This window comes from Rhea americana, unplaced genomic scaffold (assembly GCF_003343005.1).
Source record: "Rhea americana isolate MKP2758 unplaced genomic scaffold, rheAme1 scaffold_105, whole genome shotgun sequence".
In the NCBI taxonomy this organism is placed as follows: domain Eukaryota; kingdom Metazoa; phylum Chordata; class Aves; order Rheiformes; family Rheidae; genus Rhea; species Rhea americana.
The window spans coordinates 559,806-581,588 of NW_028185095.1; the positions used below are offsets into that span (position 1 = coordinate 559,806).

A 21,783-nucleotide genomic window follows, 5' to 3' on the forward strand; every position below is an offset into this window, starting at 1 on the left:
CCAATGCTTTCAACACATGTTAAAAGYGTTCAGATATACTGTACCTGGCAGGAATTAATCATAGGTAAACCCTCGAGATTTTGTATAAATGTTTGGTAAATTGAGAGTGAAATGGAAGTCCTTGGAAGGAATGTGAGACCATGTTGCATGGAGTTAGAAAACCTTGCCAATAACATATAGGGTTGTTCAGAGCATATTAAACATTTCTGAGCCATACAGGCCCTGCCCAGAAGATCACACCCAGGAAATATACTGCCTAGGTACATGGTTTGTGTTTAATTTTCCCTGCTGAACTCGCACGCAGTGGTCACATAGAGAATTACGATCSGTGCCCCGAAGAGGCCAGAGCCCTGTCTGGTTCCTTAACCGTGCCCACGCCAGGGTCCTGGAGAAAGGCTTTGACAGCTTCACGGGCAGCTRTGCTAGTCACTGCTCAAGCCCGATTACACTGTGTTTATTCTCATTACCTCATATATGCAATTTAATGCGTTAAAATATAGCATGCAGTTCGTCGTCGGCAGATCTCAAAACTCCCGTTGATTCATACGGGGCTTTTGCTGTTGAACTGTGTGACTCAAACATAATCCATTGCTTTTCTCCCTCGGCCTGTCGTCTTCTCCTATCAAAGCTCTCGAATAGACTTGTTAGGATTTAGCCTACAGTTATCCTCCCCAATTCAGGTAATGTTCTTAAAATGCTGTTAAACATTGAGAGCCAGAAAAGTGCTTCTTTCATTCCTAACGCAATGTTCTGTTCCTACTGTTTTATGCTATTTTCTTTTCGTACCCATTTTGTATGACACTTCCCTAACGTGATAAGCTACTGTGACTCTAATATAGTTTAATTCTACAGCAGATAGATAGCAAGTTGCCTGAGGAAAAGGTCTTAGGTTTTTATTATTATTATTATTATTATTTATCTGTTAATACCTTTTCTACCTGTGAAACAAAAAATTATTTAATATGAGACCAAATTCTGCCATAGTCACTAGAAATGTATTTTAGATCTGAGGGGGCCAAATTTGAAATTCAGCCTGTCGGGTAATGTTTTTGCTGGTGGGTTGAAGTGTCCTGCASTCATTTCCAGCAGGAAAAAAATTATCCTAGTATTGTTCTTTCTGTTGGGGCCACCTTTACAAGTATTGTAATGGTCCCAACAAGGACAAGCATGTGTTTCCTTTTTCTGTCTCATAAGTGATTAGTGAGAAATAGCAAATTATCAGCTGAAGAGTCTGTGCAGAGAGAGAGGAGTTATGCTTCTGTTTATGTGTTGGTTTTGAAGCATTTATGTGGCTCTGTCAGTGCAGTCAGATTCAGAATTCGTCTGAGGATGTGAATTTATTCAGTACAATGAATCAAATGACGTACCCACGTACTATATGCTGGAGGATTTGAAAACAAGCAATAGATTTCTTTCACTATTTTTTTTGAATTTAGAGCCTTAAGTATTCTATTCTACTGCTGTGTGGAAGCGCTTTCTACTTTTGTATGGTGTTTGAAGTTTGCCAACTCTCATTAATGAAAGATTCTTCTGGCCAAATCCAGAACCTGAAACTTAAAAAAGACGGTACTACAAAAAAAAAGGTTTATCCTGATTTTTTTTCTGTTTTATAAGTACATTTTTTCTCTCGGAAGTAACATTTGGCCCTCTGTGTATTTGCAACTATAAAAGTAAAGTCATTTTAACATGGGGATATCGCGAGAATGGTTTGGCACGGGAAGGGGTATTTCTATACAAGATCCCAACGAGAATATTTCTGACTAAGCTTGGTTTTGGAACATACTATATAAACCCTTGAATTTCTGGAATGCTTGGAGTTTCCCTCTGATGACTCACACATGCTTAATAGAATAAAATAAGAAATAAGAAAAATTTTTAAAAAAAGAAAATTGGCTTTGCTGTTTTGAACTCAGCACTATACAATCCAGTGCAAAATATACAAAAGTATCCCTGACAATAATTATTCCTACCTCTAGATGTAGTTTTAACACCATAATTGCTGTTTCAGGTATAAAACTTCCAGCGGGGTTAATGCATCTTTCCTRGGAGAGGGAAGATCCCTGCTATCATAGATCCCCTACCCTACCAGTTTCAGTAGGACTGTGTTCAGTTCAGTTAAAATATCTTAACAAATCTGGTGGATATTTATGGCTAAGAATGTAGTTCAAGTGGGCATAAAACATTTCCAAATTTTTCGGAACAGGAAATATAGCAAGCATCTTAAGGGACTTCGACATTTTCACTCCTGCAACAACATTTGCATGGGGGAAGCTTCACTTAAAGTAAGGAAAAGCAAACCTGAATATGAATTGCTGCAGACGGAATGACCCTAAGGAATAAGAGAGTCACAAAACTAAATACAATTCACTTCACTGTTTCAAAGTACCGTTAGGATGCAGAATTAGAAACATCCATTTGTTGTTCTTTTTATAGCACAGCCAAGTGACTTGGAATTTTTGCTTGTCCCTGCCAAGGATTGCTCAATTTTGAACAAAAAGTTCTAAACTATAATGTTAAAAAAGCACCAATCATCAATTGAATGCTAATCTTTATATTCTATGATACATCACTCCAAGAATGCTACTATTAAAAAATATGAATTCTGTTTTTCATAAGTGACGGATTATTGTACCAAGCTGTGTATTTTCCAGTAAAGTGTCCTTTTATTTGTCCTGTGTGATTACTAGTTTGTGGAAGTATTTGTGGGGTCATTTTAGTGCTGTGGGAAAATGGAGCACTCTTCTGTTAAAATCAGTAGTGAAATCAGAAGCAAACTATGCTCTGATCATCATAGGCATGTGTTTAAATATTGCTTTCCTTAATTGGTTATGTTCTATTTACTTAAAATGAACAATTTGGCAAGTTTTTCTCCCTTGACAACAGCAAAGCGTAAACCGTTTTATAAGTTTGGCTGTTAAAATCAGATTTGTAATGTAAACCACAATATTCCAGGGTTGTTACTGTTGCTTAACTAGTTATTTTTGCTTGCCATTGTTTTATAATTGTGCACCTTTAAATATTCTGGTTCTGTTTATAACTTATGCAAAACTTCTTGCTACAAAATAGCCTAACGATTTAGGTCATGATTTTCCTTCTCTTCCATGCGTGTGCGACGAGTACTGCATTATAGGGGAGATTCAATCTGGACAGGGAAGATTAGGCAGCATTTCTGTAACCACAGCTAAGTTATCCAGGGCTACTACATAGGAACTCTRTTGAAGGAACACTGGACCAACTCCTGCTAGATGGACTTGTGGAGAATGCTCTGTTTTTGTGGATTTTTCTTTTTTCTTGCAAGAGAAGATGGAAAACTTTTCTTTCATCAGTGCCTTTTGGATGAGTGGGAGGCAGTAAAGARGAACCTTACCCAGCAAGCAGAAGACGGCCTTCCCTTAGCTTGAGATCTTTGCCAGTGGTAGGCTGCATTGCTACCAGCCTACTGCCTATTCAACCTTTGGGGACCAGCAGTGCGAAGAGAGCCCAGGACACAGGGTGGCTCGACAAGGGTGCTGCGGGTCAGGCGATTTGTCAGAAATCTTTTAATGTCTTGTTTTGGAAGTCCTTCTGAGAAGGTCCTCCCATGGCATCTCTGCTTGCTTCTGGAGGAGATAGTCTTGAGTGCTGAGCTAGGACCTCCTTTAATGTCCCATGGTGTCTCTTTTCCACTAGCACTGCCTGTTTTGAAAGCTGTGATGTTTCCCTGTAAGCACCTCAGCAGAGAAGAAGTTAAATTTATGCTTTCAAAACTTCCTCYAGGGGATTTTCTGCAGCTGGCTTCTATGTCTTTTTGACACAGAGCAGGAATAAATTGAACTCAAAATGTTTCTCAGCTTGGTAAATGCCTAAATATAATAAAATATAATCATTAGAACTGGAATACTTCTCCTTCCATAAATTAATGCATCTTGCACACATTTCGTGGCATATAGCCATGTTTTCTAAAACTGCATTAAATATATATATATATAATGCTTAATCCATCTTGGCAGGAGAATTCAGTCCTTCACTAGTGGTGTAACTATCCTTTCTCACAGCAAGTAGTATTTAGCTAACAGTGCACAGCACCATTTGACTCGGGACTTTTAGCTGAAAAAAACATCCCTGTGCAACTTGTGGGATTCGTGAACATTTCGTGAGTAAACTGGTAGCCATCCAAATCCTTATGAGTAATAAATAATACGACTCTGTGAATAACCAGCAGAGTGAACTCATCAATGTTTATTCACAAGAATATTAATCAAACACTTTGTCCTATCCAGCGAGCTGTACTGCTGACCTACCGCATTGATTTACTAAGGTGGATATGGCCAGTATTCCTAAAGAGATTTGAGCAAAGCACTATTAGTTGAAAAACATATAATCATTGAAGCTTTCTCTTTTGTTTTCCTTTAGTTTTCAGACTGAACTACAGTGCCTCTGACACAAATGACAGAAATCGAGTTAAGAGCAGATTAAAGAAGTTTATCTCCCGAAGACCGTCCTTGAAAACATTGCAAGAAAAGGGACTAATTAAAGGTGTGTTCTGTCTTATGTACCTTAAAGTAAAACTAACAATTCATGAATGAGTTTATCCTTTTCTTTCCCAGGTAAATGACTGTGTGCATTGGACACAAGGTCCTTGTTAGATGTGTTTTTCTTGCTGTGTCTCAGAAAAGGTACACTGCTGAATTGTACTGACAAAATCTGCATGCGCTTATGTCGGTCTGTGTTATTTGACCACGTCTCCAGTTCTTCTGCTTTGGTGTGCATGTGGTGCAAGCCCCTCCATTTAATACAGCCGCTCACCATGAACGTTGCAAACCAACGTGCTGCACAACTCCATTTTCTTTTAAGAAAACAATGTTGATATAGTTTTATATTTTAGAATAGGAAATAGGAACTTTGGATGCTAYGCTGACTAATTTATTTTGTAGGGTAGGCTGGAATCCTTTCTGCTGTCTTCTCCCATTATTTTTCCAACCCACCAACAAAATACATTTTTCCAATTTTAACAACTTAAAATTTTTGCCAGTGAATAATAACTGTTTTGAATCTACGATTTTTTTCATACTCCAATTTCTTGCTAAGTTGGTCAGACATCACTTTCACATTTCCTTAAAAAATTGAATCTTGGATAAAAAGAGTATGCTCATTTATCCAAGGAGTAAGCATTTTCCTGAAAAGCTGGTAGTTAACTTGAAGGCGGTAGCGTTCTGACCGCTAATAATCAAGCGAAACCATGTTTTCAAATATTGTCTGGAATAACGCTTTAAAAATTTACGCACTCCCAAATTACGATGTGTGAAACCCACAAGTGCGCAGGCGAATGGGCTAGAAAGGGGTGTTTTGCCAGCAGCCCCTGTCAGTCCTCGGGAGGGAGGGGTTCCAGTGGTGTGGCCGAAGCGGCGAGGGGTGCTGGCGGCGGGCGCGGAGCTCCCCTGCCCGGAGCCAGCGCCGTCGAAGCACCCTCGGGAGTTAAACCCCAGCTGGGCCCGCGTCTGAAGAGCAGTAAGTGAGATTATGGATCAACTTCGTGCGTTACGGATGCGTACAAAGTTCAGCGCACTATTGCTTACTCTAAGGAAGTCTTCAAAGATGCCTAAAGAATATGAAACCGTTGTGTGGCTGAATGACTGGCTTATGCTGCTGAGCTCCATAGACACTTTCTAGAAATGCCATATATACATAGGTGTGAGAGTGTGTGTATGTGCACACTCACTCATCACCCATACACCTGACTTTCAGGATCTGTCCCTAAACACTTACAGTATCTGATTTTAACACATTGGAGTTTTTTTTTTTTTTTTCCTCTTTGAAGTACAGTTTGGGTTGAGGGTGGGATTTGAATGTATCATGTTAGTTTGTTTCAGTTATTACAGTAATAGATTGGTAATTTGGAGTCTTTTAATTTCTGGATTTATTTTATTTTATTTATTTATTTTTTTAAGTTTAATAAAGTGTGGCTGATGAATCTCCTGCGGTGTTACGTAGGGATCAGATGTGATCCCTGCTAACAAATCCAGGCTCTTTAGCATAACTCAAATCCACCCTCTAATATATATSTCTCTAGGGAAGGTTTTGGCTACCATTGCATTAAGATTGCATTAACCTTMATGCAAAAGCTTACCTTGGTTCTACCTGGGATACTCTCCTATGGGCCCCCAATACTCTGCAGTAGGTTGTGGCATAGGAACTCAGAATTGGTACCCTGCACACTTCTAATAGCAAAGTGATGTTACTCTGAAGAAAAACATGTTGGTTATCTACCATGAAGTTTCATTAGGATTAGGTTTTGGCCATGCAAATGAGGYGGGATTCGTTAGCGGGGCTTAATTCCAATCTACGGTAAGTCTATGTGAAATGCTCATTTGATAAGGTTCCTTCATTGTCTTCAGTAGAGTTTATCCCTTAATCTGTTAAAATGTTATGAAAATGCAGTTGCAGTGCTTATACACAGACCACTTTTAAATGTTAATTTTTAGGCTCACATTAGAATATTTTTTTAAAATCACAAAATGCAACCATCCAGATTAAAAATTAAAAGCTTGCCAAATTTCATATTATAAAATGCATCTATTGATTTTTCTAAAGGTGAATTAAATAGTTGCAGAAACCTCTCAAAACTATTTATTTGCTCATTTCTTAGGGGAAAAAATGTTAACCAATTTTTACAAGAAAAAATTCCTCCAACTCTGAGAACATGCATACTAACTTTTATTCCATAGGGAAAGACTTCTGTCAGAATTGTAAATCCCTTAAAATAGGGGCTCATATTAAAAGTGTGTCTAAAGCCTTGCAGGACATCTTGGTACCAAATTTTTGACAAAGAGCTGTTCTATGTGCTAGTGAAGAATTGATATAAATATCTATGAAGCGTGTGGTGTTAATTACTCCAATGCAGTGGCACTGTAGATGCTGTGAAAACCTTCACTTTTCATCAAGTGCTATTCATATTTGCCAGGGGCACTATAAAGCTCTCAAATCTATATTGATTTTTTACATTGTATGTCACATTGGAACCAAAACTCCAATAAATTTAACACGTAAATTATAGTCATGAGTAAATACATTGTAAGGTGGTAAGTTCACTTAAACACAGTTCTGTGCTCTGTTAGTCACTGATGTGTACACACTTGGCCAGAAGACTCGGCACATTTCTCCGCATTAACCAAATTTGGGAATACAGGCTTCAAAATTAAATAGCAGTTTGATCTCCTGGGGTACTTTGTTCTGCCAACACTGTTATCAGAAAATCTAGAAATTATGTGATTGTCATTTAACTCTTAACAAAACTTTTGAAATGTATTATGTATCACATATCTATGGAATAAATAACAGAAGTAGTTAAAAAATGGGAAGAATAAGAAGCAGGAGGATAACAAGCAGACAAGGGAATGTCACAGACCAATGCGTAAAGGTTACTTATACGTGATCAGAAAACGAAGACGCACCAAAGCTTTATATGACAAAAAAAAGTTACGTTTGCCTTCGGTGTCCCATTTGCTCTCTAGTTTTCTGCCTGCTYGCAGGCAGAGCCTGGAGAGCACATTGGCTCCGTTATTTACAGCAGGCCGGGGTATGTGGCTATTTATGCTTCAGTGAGAACTCTAATGAAGATTGTCAGTTCTCGTATTTCCATCTCACTTATGTGTATACAAAATATCTGCGGTATAGAGCATTTCAAATAGCTTTAGAGACGACGGGTAATACAGTAAGTGCTTTGTATAATGGGACTGCGGCGTATGTTTGCATACACACACACATGCACGCAAGCATAAAAACAACGAATAAGAGCCATGTTCCGTGTCTGCCAGTTTAACAGTGTTGTTTCAAGAATAATTGTGTTCAAATTTATATGCCAGGGCAGGGGTCTTCTGTTCCTTGGGTTTGAAATATTCTCAGAATTTACAGAATCTGCATTAATATGCTAGAAAAATAATATATAAATCTTGTCGTTTAAAACGGCTTTATAGTCTATAAATGAACTTTGATCTTTTTGTTTGAGCTTTGTCATGATTTAATATTGCCTAAAATGAATTGTCAACCTTCAACTTGATATTGGCCTGCTAACTTCCTGATTCCAGAGCTTCCCGAGTCCAGAAAAAAATGCTTCTATGCAAAAGTGTTTTTAAGGTTATGGTGGTTGTGTTGGCAATAGGCTATCACAAAATACACTTTCGGTAAATGGTAAAAAGCATGAATAACAACATAAATGAGGCTGTGGGAATGGCGGAAAATTCAGCTGGCAAGAACTTCATCTAGCTCTTTTTCAAAAGCTAGATACTAAGGGAACTTTGCTGAATTTATTTCGTAAGTTAAGTGAAGGCAAAAGCCAAAATAAAAAAAAAAATATTTGGAATGATTACAACTGTTTCAAGACCAAAATAAAAGCCACTCCACTACTAGCGAAAGAAACTGGCTGTGATCTGGCTCAGTAGCCTATAGCACAGGCAGGGACATATTCTGGTTTTTGTACAGCTCGCAGCACAGAGCTCACCAGCCATTTTATTTCTGGGCAAGGGCAGACCTCCTTGCTCTACGTCTCGTCTCTCTGCGGGCCCTGGAGTATTTCACTGTGATGAGTATGTGATGCTCATGAGAAATCCAAAAGTGTAAATTAAGGCTTAGCAGCTGTTTTGTCTTCCAAGAGACCTACCTTTTGGTGTGTTCTGTCATTCTGCTGTGTTAGGCGAGAATTTAGCAGCTGTTTTGGTACCTATAATAATTTAGGACAAGTTGGGAAATGTTTCCTTTGACTTGCTTGGACAGTAGGTTAAAAGTGTATTCCTTTATTTCTTTATCAACTACATGGACTTTCTGAATTATGTTTCCCAAGCCCTGTGGATGGCCTAACATTGGGCTAAGTGGTTTTCCTTTGGCATTGCTCTAATCATGACTTGATGGTCAGAAATCATTCAGTTTATTTTAAAATATCTTATTTGGGGGAAACCTGTTTGAAGAATGAATATAACGGCTTTTGCGCTTTGAATTCAAGTGAACACTTCTCCCCAGTAAAAGCCTATAATTTCTTGAAGGAAACTGGTGTCTAAAATACCCTGTATTTTTCCTTTTTCTGAAAATGTGAAACATGTCTGGTAACTCATATGCCCCTTAATAGTAATTGCTCACAAATGTAATTTTTTTTCAATTGGTGACCACTGCAGATCRACTATATGTAGTAAATCTCCCAGTTGAAGGGACTGGCCAGGTTCCCAGCTAGCGTCAATCAGTGGAGCCCCAGTGACGACCTTGCTGACTTCAGTCAGCTGAGAACCTGGCCCGCGTCTCGTAAGAGCGTCGTGGCGTTCCTGGGAGCCCTAGCCTGCGATCACCATCGTTTTAGTGTCTCACTTCATGTTTCAGCTCCACACATCCTGGGTAGCTAGAAAACCACCTTGGAGACCATGGCTCTTTTCAACCACCTGCCCTTGCTGTTATGGTGCTTACTGCTCTGTCTCCCTCTCAGTCCGTTCCTCACTTTTTTTCCCCCCCTTTTCTTTCTCTGTCCCCCTTTTCCCTRCCAATAGATATGCAGTACGCAAACAGCTTAGATTGTGGTACARATCTCTGGTAGTCCAGCTACTACAGATCCAGACGTAGTAGAATTAACTCTGCTTGTATTTGCTTTTGGAAGGCACTGAATTGTGCTGTATAGATATAATTCATGTTTCCAGAAACTTGGACATAATAACACTATACCTTCTCCCTTTATATCAGAATCTGAGCTTTTCCCCTAGAATTTGGAATATTAGTGATGCCCTTCCTTGTTTTTTTTTTTAATAAAAAATATTGAAGTGGGAGCTCCTTCCAAATGTGGCCACATCTCATACATATACACCAAAAGCAATCGAACAATGACATTCTCAGTGAGGATGTGGCTTTGTGATTTTGTTTTAATTGTTTCTTTTCCAGAAGGATTGTCTCCCATAGACTAGATTTGTGCAGCCCAGAGTTGGTGGCTTTGCTGTAGCCTGCAAATCTCAGAAAGAATAGGTCTGTCAGGCTCAGGGAAAACTTGATGCGCACCAGCATGAGCAATTCATTGCAGCTGTAATCATCATTTTATATTATACAACTTGCAAATGTCCATTCCCTCCTCTTCTGGTGTCTCATTTTATATCCATGTGCAAAGCTGTCACATGCACCAACATCTTAAATAGAAAGTTTAATGTGTGGATATCAGGGATGTGTAATGTAAACCATACCACCAAACATATTATGAATATATTGCTCTTCTTAAAAATGCTTGTTGGTTTTTCATACTACAGTATTGACTAACTGTCTGTGTTTGATGTATGGTTTACCAGCCTGATGTAGACTTATGGTTAGAGCTTAACTTGTTAGTTCTGCTTTTGCAGCCAATTCAGAATAACTACAGATGCCCCAAGATATTAAAATTGACTGCTCAAATGGACTCAGTGTGGGAGTTTCATTGGTTTTAAATTGATAACAGCTGAAAGAGTGAATGATTAAAGCTGTATATGGGCATAGTATGCAGCTCCTTTGTACAAGCTCTTGTGAACAGAGTCCGCTGTATGGGAATTGCCTTTGTTCTAATAAAAGATATTTCTGAACAATTCTTAGTTTAAATTTTTAAATGATGAAACAAGAACATTTCAGGAGCCTATAGAGGAAATTATTCCTGAGAAACTGGAATAACTTTGAGAAGATAAAATGGATTTCTATTCAGAGGGGAGCATTTAAAGTTAAGTAGCATTCCATAAGGTGGTAATTGTGTCTATTTCCCAGGCATTTGAGTTAAATAAGCTGGATAGGAAACATAAACTGTCATAACAGGAGGTTAGGGGTGTTGTGTACATCTTTTTTTTCAAGTCATAAAAAATGAAGTTTTGAAGGGCCTTATCGCAAGTAAATCAAACAAAGCCTTTTTTGCTTCTTTTATCCCTTTGGGAGCAGTTCTCATTTTTTGAAAAGAAGTTCTGGATAGTTTCTCCTTAAACAGAGATTTAAAATATATCTACCTATAAAAGAATAAGAAAATAATATTTATATCTCAGTTACACATAAATCTGGTTTGCAAAAAAATAATGGCTTACCCTTCATATAATGCCTTGTTTTCAAAATACTGTACAAATAAATCTTCACTGAGTTTTCCTCAACTATCCCTGTGACCTCTAAGAGTGTAAATATGGCACAGTAACTTGTACTATTCCCATGTTTATGTACAGAAACAGAACCAGCAAAATGAATTGACTAGATCAAGTCACAGAAATAGTGGTTCAGGAAGACCTACAATACAGAATATTTACATGACTCATTAAATCAAATACTTCTAAATATTCACAAATTTTTAGGAGGAAAGAAAAAATCCAAGCCTGTTATATATGGTTGTTTTACCATAGTCTGTGTTGATGTCCAGCAACCATTAGCCTGATCTGTTCCCCCTTCTATTCAAATGATGAATGTCTTTTTTCTTAAAAAAAAAAAATGTGTTTTAAAGCTTAATTGCAGGATATATAATGTAACTCTAACCATATACTGAAAGATAACTAAAATGAGGTTAATCAATTTGCTCCAGAAGTTACAGAATCCACAYCTTGAAAAAAATTTAGGAGTAAAAGAGTGGGTGAGATTTGCAAAACATTTTCCAGCCATTTCAAAATTTTCACCAAGCTATACTTAGTATCCTGCRTTCATACTGGAGATTTTAAGAATATCTGCAAAATCCTGGAGTTGGTTATGGTGTGCTTGTAACAGAGAAGGCAAGCTGCTGCACCTCTGAGCACTAACTTGGTTTCTGTTGTTCGTGTATTGGCCGTCTAAACGCAGTGCAGTTCTTTGCCTGCTTTACCCCTGAACCGTTGTTTACTAGAATCTTCGTCCACCAAATAAGATGCATTTTTTTTACTTCTTTTTAATATAATTTACATTGGAGAACATTCCATATTATGCAAAGAATTTGACAGGTCTTTGCTAAAATTTTAAAAAACAATTAAAATGTCAAAAGAGGAAGTGCTAGTACATTTTAATCATAAATCTCTGTATATATAATTACCACTGAAGGCAGCTATAAATGTTTTATGAAGAAAATGTAACCAGACTGTGCTTTGTCAGAAACATAACCCCAAAACATGTAACAGACTGTTCGCTAATGCTTAACGCCACACATGCACACAACCTTTTTGAATATAGTAATGTGAACCCAATCCTCCATTCCTTCTGCAGCCAAAACTGCAACTAACTTAAATTCAGGCTTTGCTGCACTCTATCAAAATGCAGTTCACATACATTTGGAGGTCCTGGAGTAAACTTCCCTGATACAGATCTTGTATCCGAAAGTCCAAAACTCCTGCCAAACCATCCCATGCACCTTGCCTTGTTTCCCTATTCCTTRGTCATGGCTATCAGGAAGGAAAAGACAGTCAAGTTGCTCTTTGAATCTAAGCTTCAGTAAGAAACCACGGTGATTAACAGTAGGAAGGCAAAGTTAACGTAATTGCAAAACCGAGAAYGAGCAAAAGGCTTTTGGCCTGCTAATGAGAAAAAGTAAAGTGTGCTGCTTTATGGAGGAAGCTCGAGAACTGATCCTGGTGGGAGATGGTGGGACCGGCTGTGGAGACAGCATCTCTGCTTCACAGCAGCTGAGGAATCTGAAACGCTGCGGAGGACCGCAGCCTTCTCATGGCTCTGAGAAGCAGTGTGCTCCTTGGGCGTGCTCTCCGGTGCTTCATGCGGTGCTAGCACTCCTCGGCTATCTCGACACAGATTTGCAGAGCCTCTGCGCCAATTTCCAAAACGTGGTGTGCTGTTGAAATGCTAGATGGAGACTGTCTCTTTGGATAAGCGATGGCGATGCGGCCCTATCGTTTGAGCATTAAACTGGCTCCTATTGAACAGTTTCCCTCATCTGTTTGATTCATTTTGATTCTAGCTGACAACATCCCTATTACTGACTTCTCTTTYCATCATTTCTCACAAATATAGAGTGGAAATGAGGTAGATGAAGCTAATTAGTAATCTAAAAGGTTTAATCTGATTATAACGATATGTTTTAAGATGGATGTTCAAAGTTGATCAMAACTTTAAAATCATAAAAAAGAAAAAGTAACATTACCTAGTTAAATGCTTATTCCAGGGAAACAACTCAATGTTTAAGGTAAACTTGGTGTAAGACCTACATGCTATCCTCACTGAAACGTATTTAATGCCTTCCATCCTCTACATGAGGATTCAAAAGAGACAGCGTACCTAAGGGTCAGATGTCTACGACAGGTGATGATAATGTTCAATTTGAAATCAAAATTTTAACTTTTGAGAGTCAATCTTCCTAAATCTTGACATGCAAGTAAGATATATGCTTAAAATAATTTCTTTAGGGGTCCATGAAGTAAAAAGCAAAAGGAAAGAAAGAAAGAAAATACAGGTTTGTGCATTACTGTTGTCTTAAAAGTCCAGTGTTACCTGCACATTTATTTACTRCTGTTCTTGGGTTGCTGAATTGCGCCAATACTAGGTATGGAATATTTGGGGAAGAATGCAGCTAGTAAAGTATTCAGTTACAGAAAAAACTTYCCAAAGAACTAACAGCCAGCAGTAGAAGTTCATTGCTCATGTGCGGTGGCTGGAAATAGATAAAGATACAGATACGTGGTTATGCGGATATTTTTAAACAGGTAATTTGATAACCAAAAAGCACTGTAAAGATGAGATGAAATTGTATTATAAGTCCTAATTATTCCACTAAACTCAGACAGGATTTGTTTCTAACTTTATCTGTCCATCTTCCACACGTGAGTTTTTAATTAATATGCAGAGCTCAGAAGAGACGAAAAGCCTACTGCTAATAATACTATGCTTTAATGTATGTTCCTGTTTTTTTTTTCCCCCAAATGTAGATCAAATTTTTGGCTCCCATTTGCACATGGTATGTGCGCACGAAAATTCTACAGTCCCCCGATTTGTAAGACTTTGTATAGAAGCTGTTGAAAAAAGAGGTGAGTACTTTAAGATTTAACACTATTTTTTTTTATTTCTCTATTAGTAATCAAAACTTTAACATTATAACTCTGCTTGAATTGCCAGAGAAGTCAGGCAGTTCAATTTATAATACAGTTATGGACTGAACTATATCACATTCTGTATCTTCATTTTCTTTATGCACTAAGGCATTAATAAAATCTACTCATGCTGATTATTCCTTGTATTTTGTTTGACATGTTGTTGTTTTAGTCTTTCTCTGGGTAAGCAAATGCTAAACATCAATAAAATGTCAGTAACTTCCATTCTGAAGTCTCTGGTGAACGTGATGCCAATACTTTTCCATAAGTCCTAAATTCTCTTCAACCAAAATAAATGTTATGCTAGTGTGAAAACAGTTTTTTTTTTCTTATGCATGCAGGTGCCTAATTTTTGCTGGTATTATAAAAAGCAATATTACTGTGCCAAAACTGGAATGAATATTCATTCCCATTAAAAGTTTTGATTAATTTAATACGAAAGATTTTCATAGTATAAAAAGATGTGCTTAACACCTTTGCCCTCCTTCCTTTCTTTAGAGAATATCTTTTCTCTGATCGAAGGTCATTTTCTTTGGAAGGTACATGCGGTAGATGCAGAATCTTAAAATGTATTGTATAAAAATGTGAGGCTTCATCACCATCTGTTACAAGTTTACAACTTGTTCCAGGGATCTGGGGAAACATATATCTTGCAAAAGATAGAAAATTTATTTTCAGAATAAGGCTGGGTGAACCCATTGTCACTGTCATATACTCGAGTCTCAGAACAAGAGAACCAATGAAAAATAAAACGGTATTTAGGCCGCCAACCACAATGGGAAAAGCTGTTTTGATTCCATCATTGTTACCTGGTTTTATAGTGAAAGGTGCAATAAAACTACCTTAGAGTTTCAAACTCTGTGAAATTCATGCTTTAATTATATAGCAAAGAGAGCACTGGGATACTGTTATTCCCTGAGTGATTGGCAGGAAGTAAGAGAATAACGAAGTGGARACTGTTCGGTAGGGGGAGATAGTAGCATTGGTTTTTTGGAGGAAGGCTAGAGGCTGGATGAAAGAAAGAGACAAAGGAAGGGGATAAATGTGAGAAGTGACTATTAATAGAGGAGGAATTGTAAGGAGACATTCAGGACGTGAAAAGGAAAGACAGAGATTAGGTTATGAAAATGCCGTGGCGTGCAGAACACGTCTAATTGACTGTTCTGTTGCGATCTCGGCACAGGTTCTCTGAAAGATGCACTAGGTATTTCCTAGGTATTTTGTGGTATCTGACCATTCTTCCAGGAGAAATGAGGCCAAAGGTGCTCTGCATTGCTGAACTCTAACAGCAAAATCCAAGGCACCTAATTAGATGTTTATTGTCTGTATGATTACCAGAGAAATGCATACGGAAGAATATGAAAATACCACTGTTTCTTCAGAGAAGTTCATCCTTCGAAGTACAGCATTATTATTCTTGTGTTTCGTTCAAACTTGCTGTAACTTTGAAAAAGTCTACCACTTTTAGTTAGTCTAGTATGTAAATAAAAGCTAATCATATGGCATGTGATAAAAATTTCATTTTATCACTGTATTTATGAGTTTATATTTGATTTACAGTTTTTCTATTATCATTTTCTTGGATTAGGATCCTTGCATTTACTCACATTCTATTTACTCAAAGTGTTGTTTTTACTAAGTTCTGGCATAAACTATCTCAGGACAGCAGTAATTTATGTGAAGCTAAGTCCAATGTTTATGCAAGCTTCTGATGACATTTTATACCGGGGTTGGTATTAGGAAGCAGTATGTGGAGGTGCCAAGTCTCCCAGCATGGCTGAGACTCAACAGATCTGAAGCCCTCCTCTTAATGGCCAGATATGCCTCCAGCCAAGATACTCAACTGCAGAGTCATGGGAAATACTTATGTACCAATTATGGGAAAGGCACATTTAATGAAAACTGTATGTTTACTTTCATAGTCTTAGTAAGATGGCCTAAATACTCAGTGCAGCTGGCATATTGGCTGTTGCAGAAAAGCTTTTCTTCCTGAAGTTGCTTTTATTCTATGTGGAAAATATATCATCTACATACTGTAACTGTACCAAAAATGTTACTTGCATGCTTCATTTAAGATAAAAGATTATCAGGAATAAAGGCCTTAGGAGACTAACCCTAAATGTTACTTACATAACATTCATACTTTTCTGTATGATTGTATTCSTGTTTATCAGCTCACAGTCTTAGTGATTATTCTATCATACTATTTACTTATTGACTTTTCTGACCAAAAAAATAYTATTCATTTTTTAGATTTTTAAAACATTATCACTGTGCATAGAAAAAAAGTCTAGCAGTGATCTGAATAAACCGTATTAATTAGCCCACTTTCCTGTGTAGATGAGGTTATATGCAACAGACAAACTATAGTAATATTCTCCCACAGTTTAAAAAAGTAGAGTGTGTCATTAACTGTTGGCAAGATTTTCTGTTTAGTTACACTATTTTATATGAATATCTGCGTTGAAATCAGAGGAACTGTTCTGAGATTAATTTGCTGAAACTTAGATCAGATTTTGGTCATTTGTCCTCRTGAATACTTGACTCAAGTCAACATCTTGACTCAAGTATTTCAGTGTACAGACCTGTACCACTAAAGTTAAGAGTGTCTAGCCAGGAAGTGTTCCCCCCTGGATATTAATACGGTATTCTATAGAGAAAAACCTCCCATGTATGTGAAAAACCTGGCAAGGACAGGAATATCCTCTGTACCATACGTTGATAGGAAGATATCGAGTAGTTACTCACAGGATCACAGAATGGCTGAGGTTGGAAGGAACCACTGGAGATCATCTGGTCCCATTCCCCTGCTCAAGCAGGGTCACCTAGAGCGTGTTGCACAGAAAAGATTTCAAAAATACTCAGGGATTGCTAGCGTTTCTTCACTTTCTAACTTCTTGGGGACTTGGGGGAAATAAAGTGCTCTGCCCTTTCTCATGGAGGAGCCTCTTTCACATTTTTCCTTTTAGTCTATCACTTTGCCATCGACGTCTCCTTTGGACGGACCCTGGGCTTCTCCTGCTTTTTCCTCTCTGTAATCCCCGCGTTTTCCTTTGCGCCAGGAAGCATCTGACAGGTAGACCTGGCCTGCGCAGAGCTGAGCGGCGCAGGAGGCAAAGCCCGGGATAATCCTCCGAGTGCGCTACAATTCCCATGCTGCGCAGGCCTGCCAAGGGTGGGGCCCATCGCAAGAGTTTTGGTGTTTCTAGGCCAGATATTAGTTCCAGTCATTTCTTGAGTTGTGTGTTTATTTTGTTATCCACGACCCTTTAAAATCCCTGGCCGTTTCTTTTTTTTTCTTTCTTTCCTTTTCTTCTTTTTTAAATAAGTAAGGCATGAGCAGAACGCATCAAAAAAAAAAAAAAAAATCAGTCCTCATAGTACCTAAACCAAATGCCAGCCAGTACTTCTCATAGCAATGTTGTATCATGTGAAAATAGCCTGAAAATAAACCCTTCTCCGGGGGGGATCTCTTGTCTGTGTGCCTAATGACAGAGTAAATGAACGCCCCAAGTAGTCAGCATCCTCCACGTGCCCAGGGTATCCAGCGTATTCCAGGTTTTGCAAAATAATAGTACTAATGCTCGGGGGAAATATGGTGTGACTTTCATCTCGCTTTTGAAACATCCTTCATTTTCTCCCTCCATTCCCAAATCCAAGTTAGTGTTCTCGAATCAGCCTAAATGACTTGAAAATGCCACCGCAGGCAGCAAAGCTGATGATTACAGGTACTGTTTTCATGCTAAACTGGACATTGCAGACATTGTTTTCTGTTGCTTTTCTTGGAGCACAGGATGCTCTGACAGGAATGATACACAAAATTACATATTTGATTCAATGCCTAAAAGCCACCCTGGGATCCATAACCTTGCTTAAAGATTTAAGAAAGACCTTTAGTCCACTTCTGAGAAGGTTCTTAGCTTAGAAAACTTTATCTTTCAACTTTACTTCTTAGCAGCTGTTATGTTTTTTTGCTGTCGTTTGTTTGACAGGATCCAGTTATAGGTTCCGATGTCTGTTTAAAGAAACAGGGAGGTTGTTGGCTTTAAAATTCCCTTACTGCTTGTGTGTTCAACATTTTCCCAGGCTTTTCTACATAGTTTGCCAAGTAAAGGGACTGACCTTTTGTAGCAAACACTTTTTCATTTCTAAATGCTCACTTTGATTTTTGTCCCATTTTATGCTCATTCCAAACTGTTTACAACCCACTAAAAATGACTGTGAATTATATGTTTGTGTAATGGATTCCTTTTGTGGTCGGAGTGGAATGTTTACTTTGAACAATTAGTTATCTTTGGGTAGATTATAGTGACCTGAAAAAAGAATGGCTAAAATTATTATAGTACCTTAACTATTTCCTTTTGTTATCATCTTCCGCGTTTACCCAACGTACTATTTACTGAGTTTCATTGCTCCGAGCCCCAGCGAACGAGTCGCGTTAACTCAGCGCTCGCAGGTTTGCGGGACCTTCGTACCGCTAGGTTACGGCCGCGTGTGCTACCGAGACTTCGGGAGTGACCATTAGGCCCTTGCGTTTGGGGTGAGCTATTTTAAGAGGATACAGTTTGGGAAAAAAGCTTGAAGYGCTTGCTCTCTGAAAAACAGCTTTCTTAAAGGTGTCGAAAGTTGAAAGTTGGACACCCTAAAGCTGGAAGGACCTAAAATCACTAATCAGTTTGCTTTTAATGTCCAGAACTGCAGTTTGATTTTCCTTAATATTGTAGAAATACATACGCTCAAGGTCCCGTATCTTAGAATATTCAGTGACTGAGGAAGAAAAATTCATGACAAGCAGAGATAAAGTACTTTACAGGATGTAGTAAAGAAATGCAGTCATCTTGATGAAGAGAAATGAATACAAAAATGATATTTTAAACTACCTTTCCCCTCAAATGCCATGCTGCCCTATGACAGAATGTCGTATCCCTTTCATCAGTTTTATCTCCTAATCTTAGTGCAGCTAAAAGCACTTTAAAGCCTATATTTAAAAAAAAAGAAAGAAAAAAGAAAGTGATATATTATTACTTTCTAAATCATATCCTGGTTTCTGATGAAAGTGTACATAGAAGAGAAATCWGTTATCTTAAAGAGGAAAGCAAAGAGAAAAGCAATTTTAAAAATATCGAAAAATTAAAAATATAGAATGTATTTATACAGCTAAAAGTGAGTATTGTGAACAGTTTGATACTATCTCATTTTTTAGTGGAAGAATACATTGTATAAGACTTAAAAAAACCTAATTGGGTCAGACACCAGGATCACTAACTTTTCTGGGGTGTRCACTTCAGCAGCTGTTGGAGTGAGCGACATGAGGCCCATGCACCCAAGGTATGTGTGGACACACTGTACACAACCTTTAGCAACTTCTTGACATAGACTGTAATACTCTGCACTTAGACTTGTCTTCAGCAGCTTGCCTCTCCATGGAGCATGAGGCTTAAGCCATACTTTGTAGCCTCYCAGAAGTCCTTCTGTCCCATCCTCTGGGTGCTGAGGACCCAGAGGAGGCAGTGTGAACGTCCAGGCGGTTGGACAGACAGTGTTCGCCTCCGTCTTGTGCTTCTTCTGCAAATGCACGATATTCCCGGGCTGCTTCCAAGAGCAAACCCACCAGGTGGTGGCATAAAGGGTATGTTCTGGCAAGGCTTCCCRTAAAAGAAGAGTCTCCTCTGGAGACTGAGCTGTCCATGTGACAGCTCGATATTTCTGTCTCAATACAGCGGTCTCCATACAGTTAGCCCCTGCACTGCCATTGAATAATTATTTTATTTGTCTTTTCTCTCTGTTGTATCTCGTAGCATAGCATATTTCTATCCTTGGAACAAGAAATAGTTTGTGAATCTCTATTTGTTTCCTACAAGCTCATTCACTGAGTTGCAGTACTTACTTTTCTCACCAAGGTGTTTTCCAGACTGCTTGCCCTTCTCCCAGGCCTATACATTCTTCCTCACTTACTTTGATATAATTTTACATAGTGCTTTAGAATTCAGTACCCTGAAAGTACAGAGATCATATTGCTCCAGCAAACGATCTGAGCTCCCAGTTCTGCTAATTTTGTACTGTTCATTCTTTCCCACTTTGGGATAATCTATTATACTTGGATCCAGGCACGCACTAAAAGCTAATACTTCCATGAAGAATGTGCAATTTGTACTGTTTAGCTTGTGATGAGATTCCTGAAGTCTTTTATGATTCTATCTTGTTCCAAGGAGGCTTCTGCTCCCAATTTTTATAAGCATTGAATTAAAAAAAATGGAAACAAAACAAACTGATAAAAAAAAAATCTCACACACAAAAAAATATCCAGCAGTYCAGCAGATAAAGCCTTTTTCCAGGGAATTCTAGTGGGCTGAAGAAAACTGTTTCTGAGGGCATTGAACTATGTTTACTTTAAAGTGGCCAACAAGCATAAACTGAAATGTACAGTTGAATGCAATATAAAACAACCAAGTTCTGAGAAAAAGCCCTTGTAAGTGTGTGATTTAAAATGTTTTCTTTTTCCTTCTCTTTTGAGTAGAAATTAAGAGCAGTTGAATTTAGTGCAAACATATTGGCAAGCCCTCCTCAACCCGTTCTGTCTTCAGGCGCAGGCAATCCCACTCTAGCCACCTTTCTTGCAATAAGAGCCAGTTAATAGCGTTGTGCAAGCTCCAAGTCAGAATTGGCTTGGAAGGGTATTCACTCTGGGGCCTCTGTGTCTGCTAGAAAGCCACATTCTGAGTTAGAAAAAATATCAAGAAGTGTCAACAGGAAACATCACGGAAGGGCATACAAGACAAATTAGAGAGAAAAAAGAGAAGACAACAGTGGGGGGAGAAAAAAAAGCAGTCTTGCAGTGACAACGCACAAAAGAGAGGAGAAACATATATTAAAGAATTTTGCAAATGTAGCTTCTGAGCTAGTCAAAAGAAGAAATAAAAAAGAAAGGCATTTGAACCAGTTGCCATCTTTGCCATAGTTACCTGATACCTGTTTCATTGATTAATCTGTTCCAGAGAAATGTATCCATTTCTATGAAAAAAGAGAGATTTGTATTTTAAGCCTTGCCAGTAACAACAAGCAGACACTCAGTGTGCACCAGAGTAACATTTGCAGTGCCTGGGCCAAATTCATGCCTTGTGTAATTTTATTGCTTTTACTGGAATTACACCAGAGATGAGTTTGGCCTTTTGCCTTTTTCTAGCATTGTATAATATATCTATTAGTGAACATGTAGAAGGAAACAAGGCATTTTGTCTTCAGAATTTTCCATAAAATCTTTTCCAATAGGCTTAATAAATAAAGTAAACCACTTAACCTGTGAAATAAAAAAGGATCAGACAACATTTTCTAGATATTAAAATAATGTTAATATACCTTGTAAATCAAACAGATGACATTTGTACATGCTCGAACAAAAAGTCTAGAGAAAATTTAAAGGCAGCTGACTGTTTCTGGTGCTTACCCTGTGCCAGTGAGAAAATGAAGGTCCTGACATACCCCCCGGTCAGAATCAGATTCAGGAAAGCTCACACTGGAGGATGTCCACCTCCCAGCAATGGAAAAGATAAAAAGAAGGCCGAAAGAGAGGGGAAAGAAATCCTCTTTTTTCCTCCTGCATAAATTGAAAATGTGAAGCGTCATCTCCTGACACAGCACACGTACCATCACAGGCAAGGATCTGCCAGTGTTTCCAGCGGAAATCCCACATATTCAGACTTCACAGTTCAACCATTAATAGGACACTTTGGGCTAACACTTGACAAAATGAGTTATGACCTAGGGGAAATGTTCACACACACACACA

At 38.2% G+C, this 21,783-nt stretch overlaps 1 protein-coding gene across 1 annotated transcript in view; it reads left to right on the plus strand.

The window, feature by feature from the left end:
- The window catches only part of ARHGAP15 (Rho GTPase activating protein 15), a 309,324-nt gene that overhangs the window by 168,705 nt on the left and 118,836 nt on the right, over window positions 1-21,783 (plus strand). The window contains exons 8-9 of the mRNA XM_085308369.1: window positions 4,393-4,515; window positions 13,836-13,934. Coding sequence (XP_085164495.1) covers window positions 4,393-4,515; window positions 13,836-13,934 — 222 coding nt within the window. The remainder of the gene's footprint in view (window positions 1-4,392; window positions 4,516-13,835; window positions 13,935-21,783) is intronic.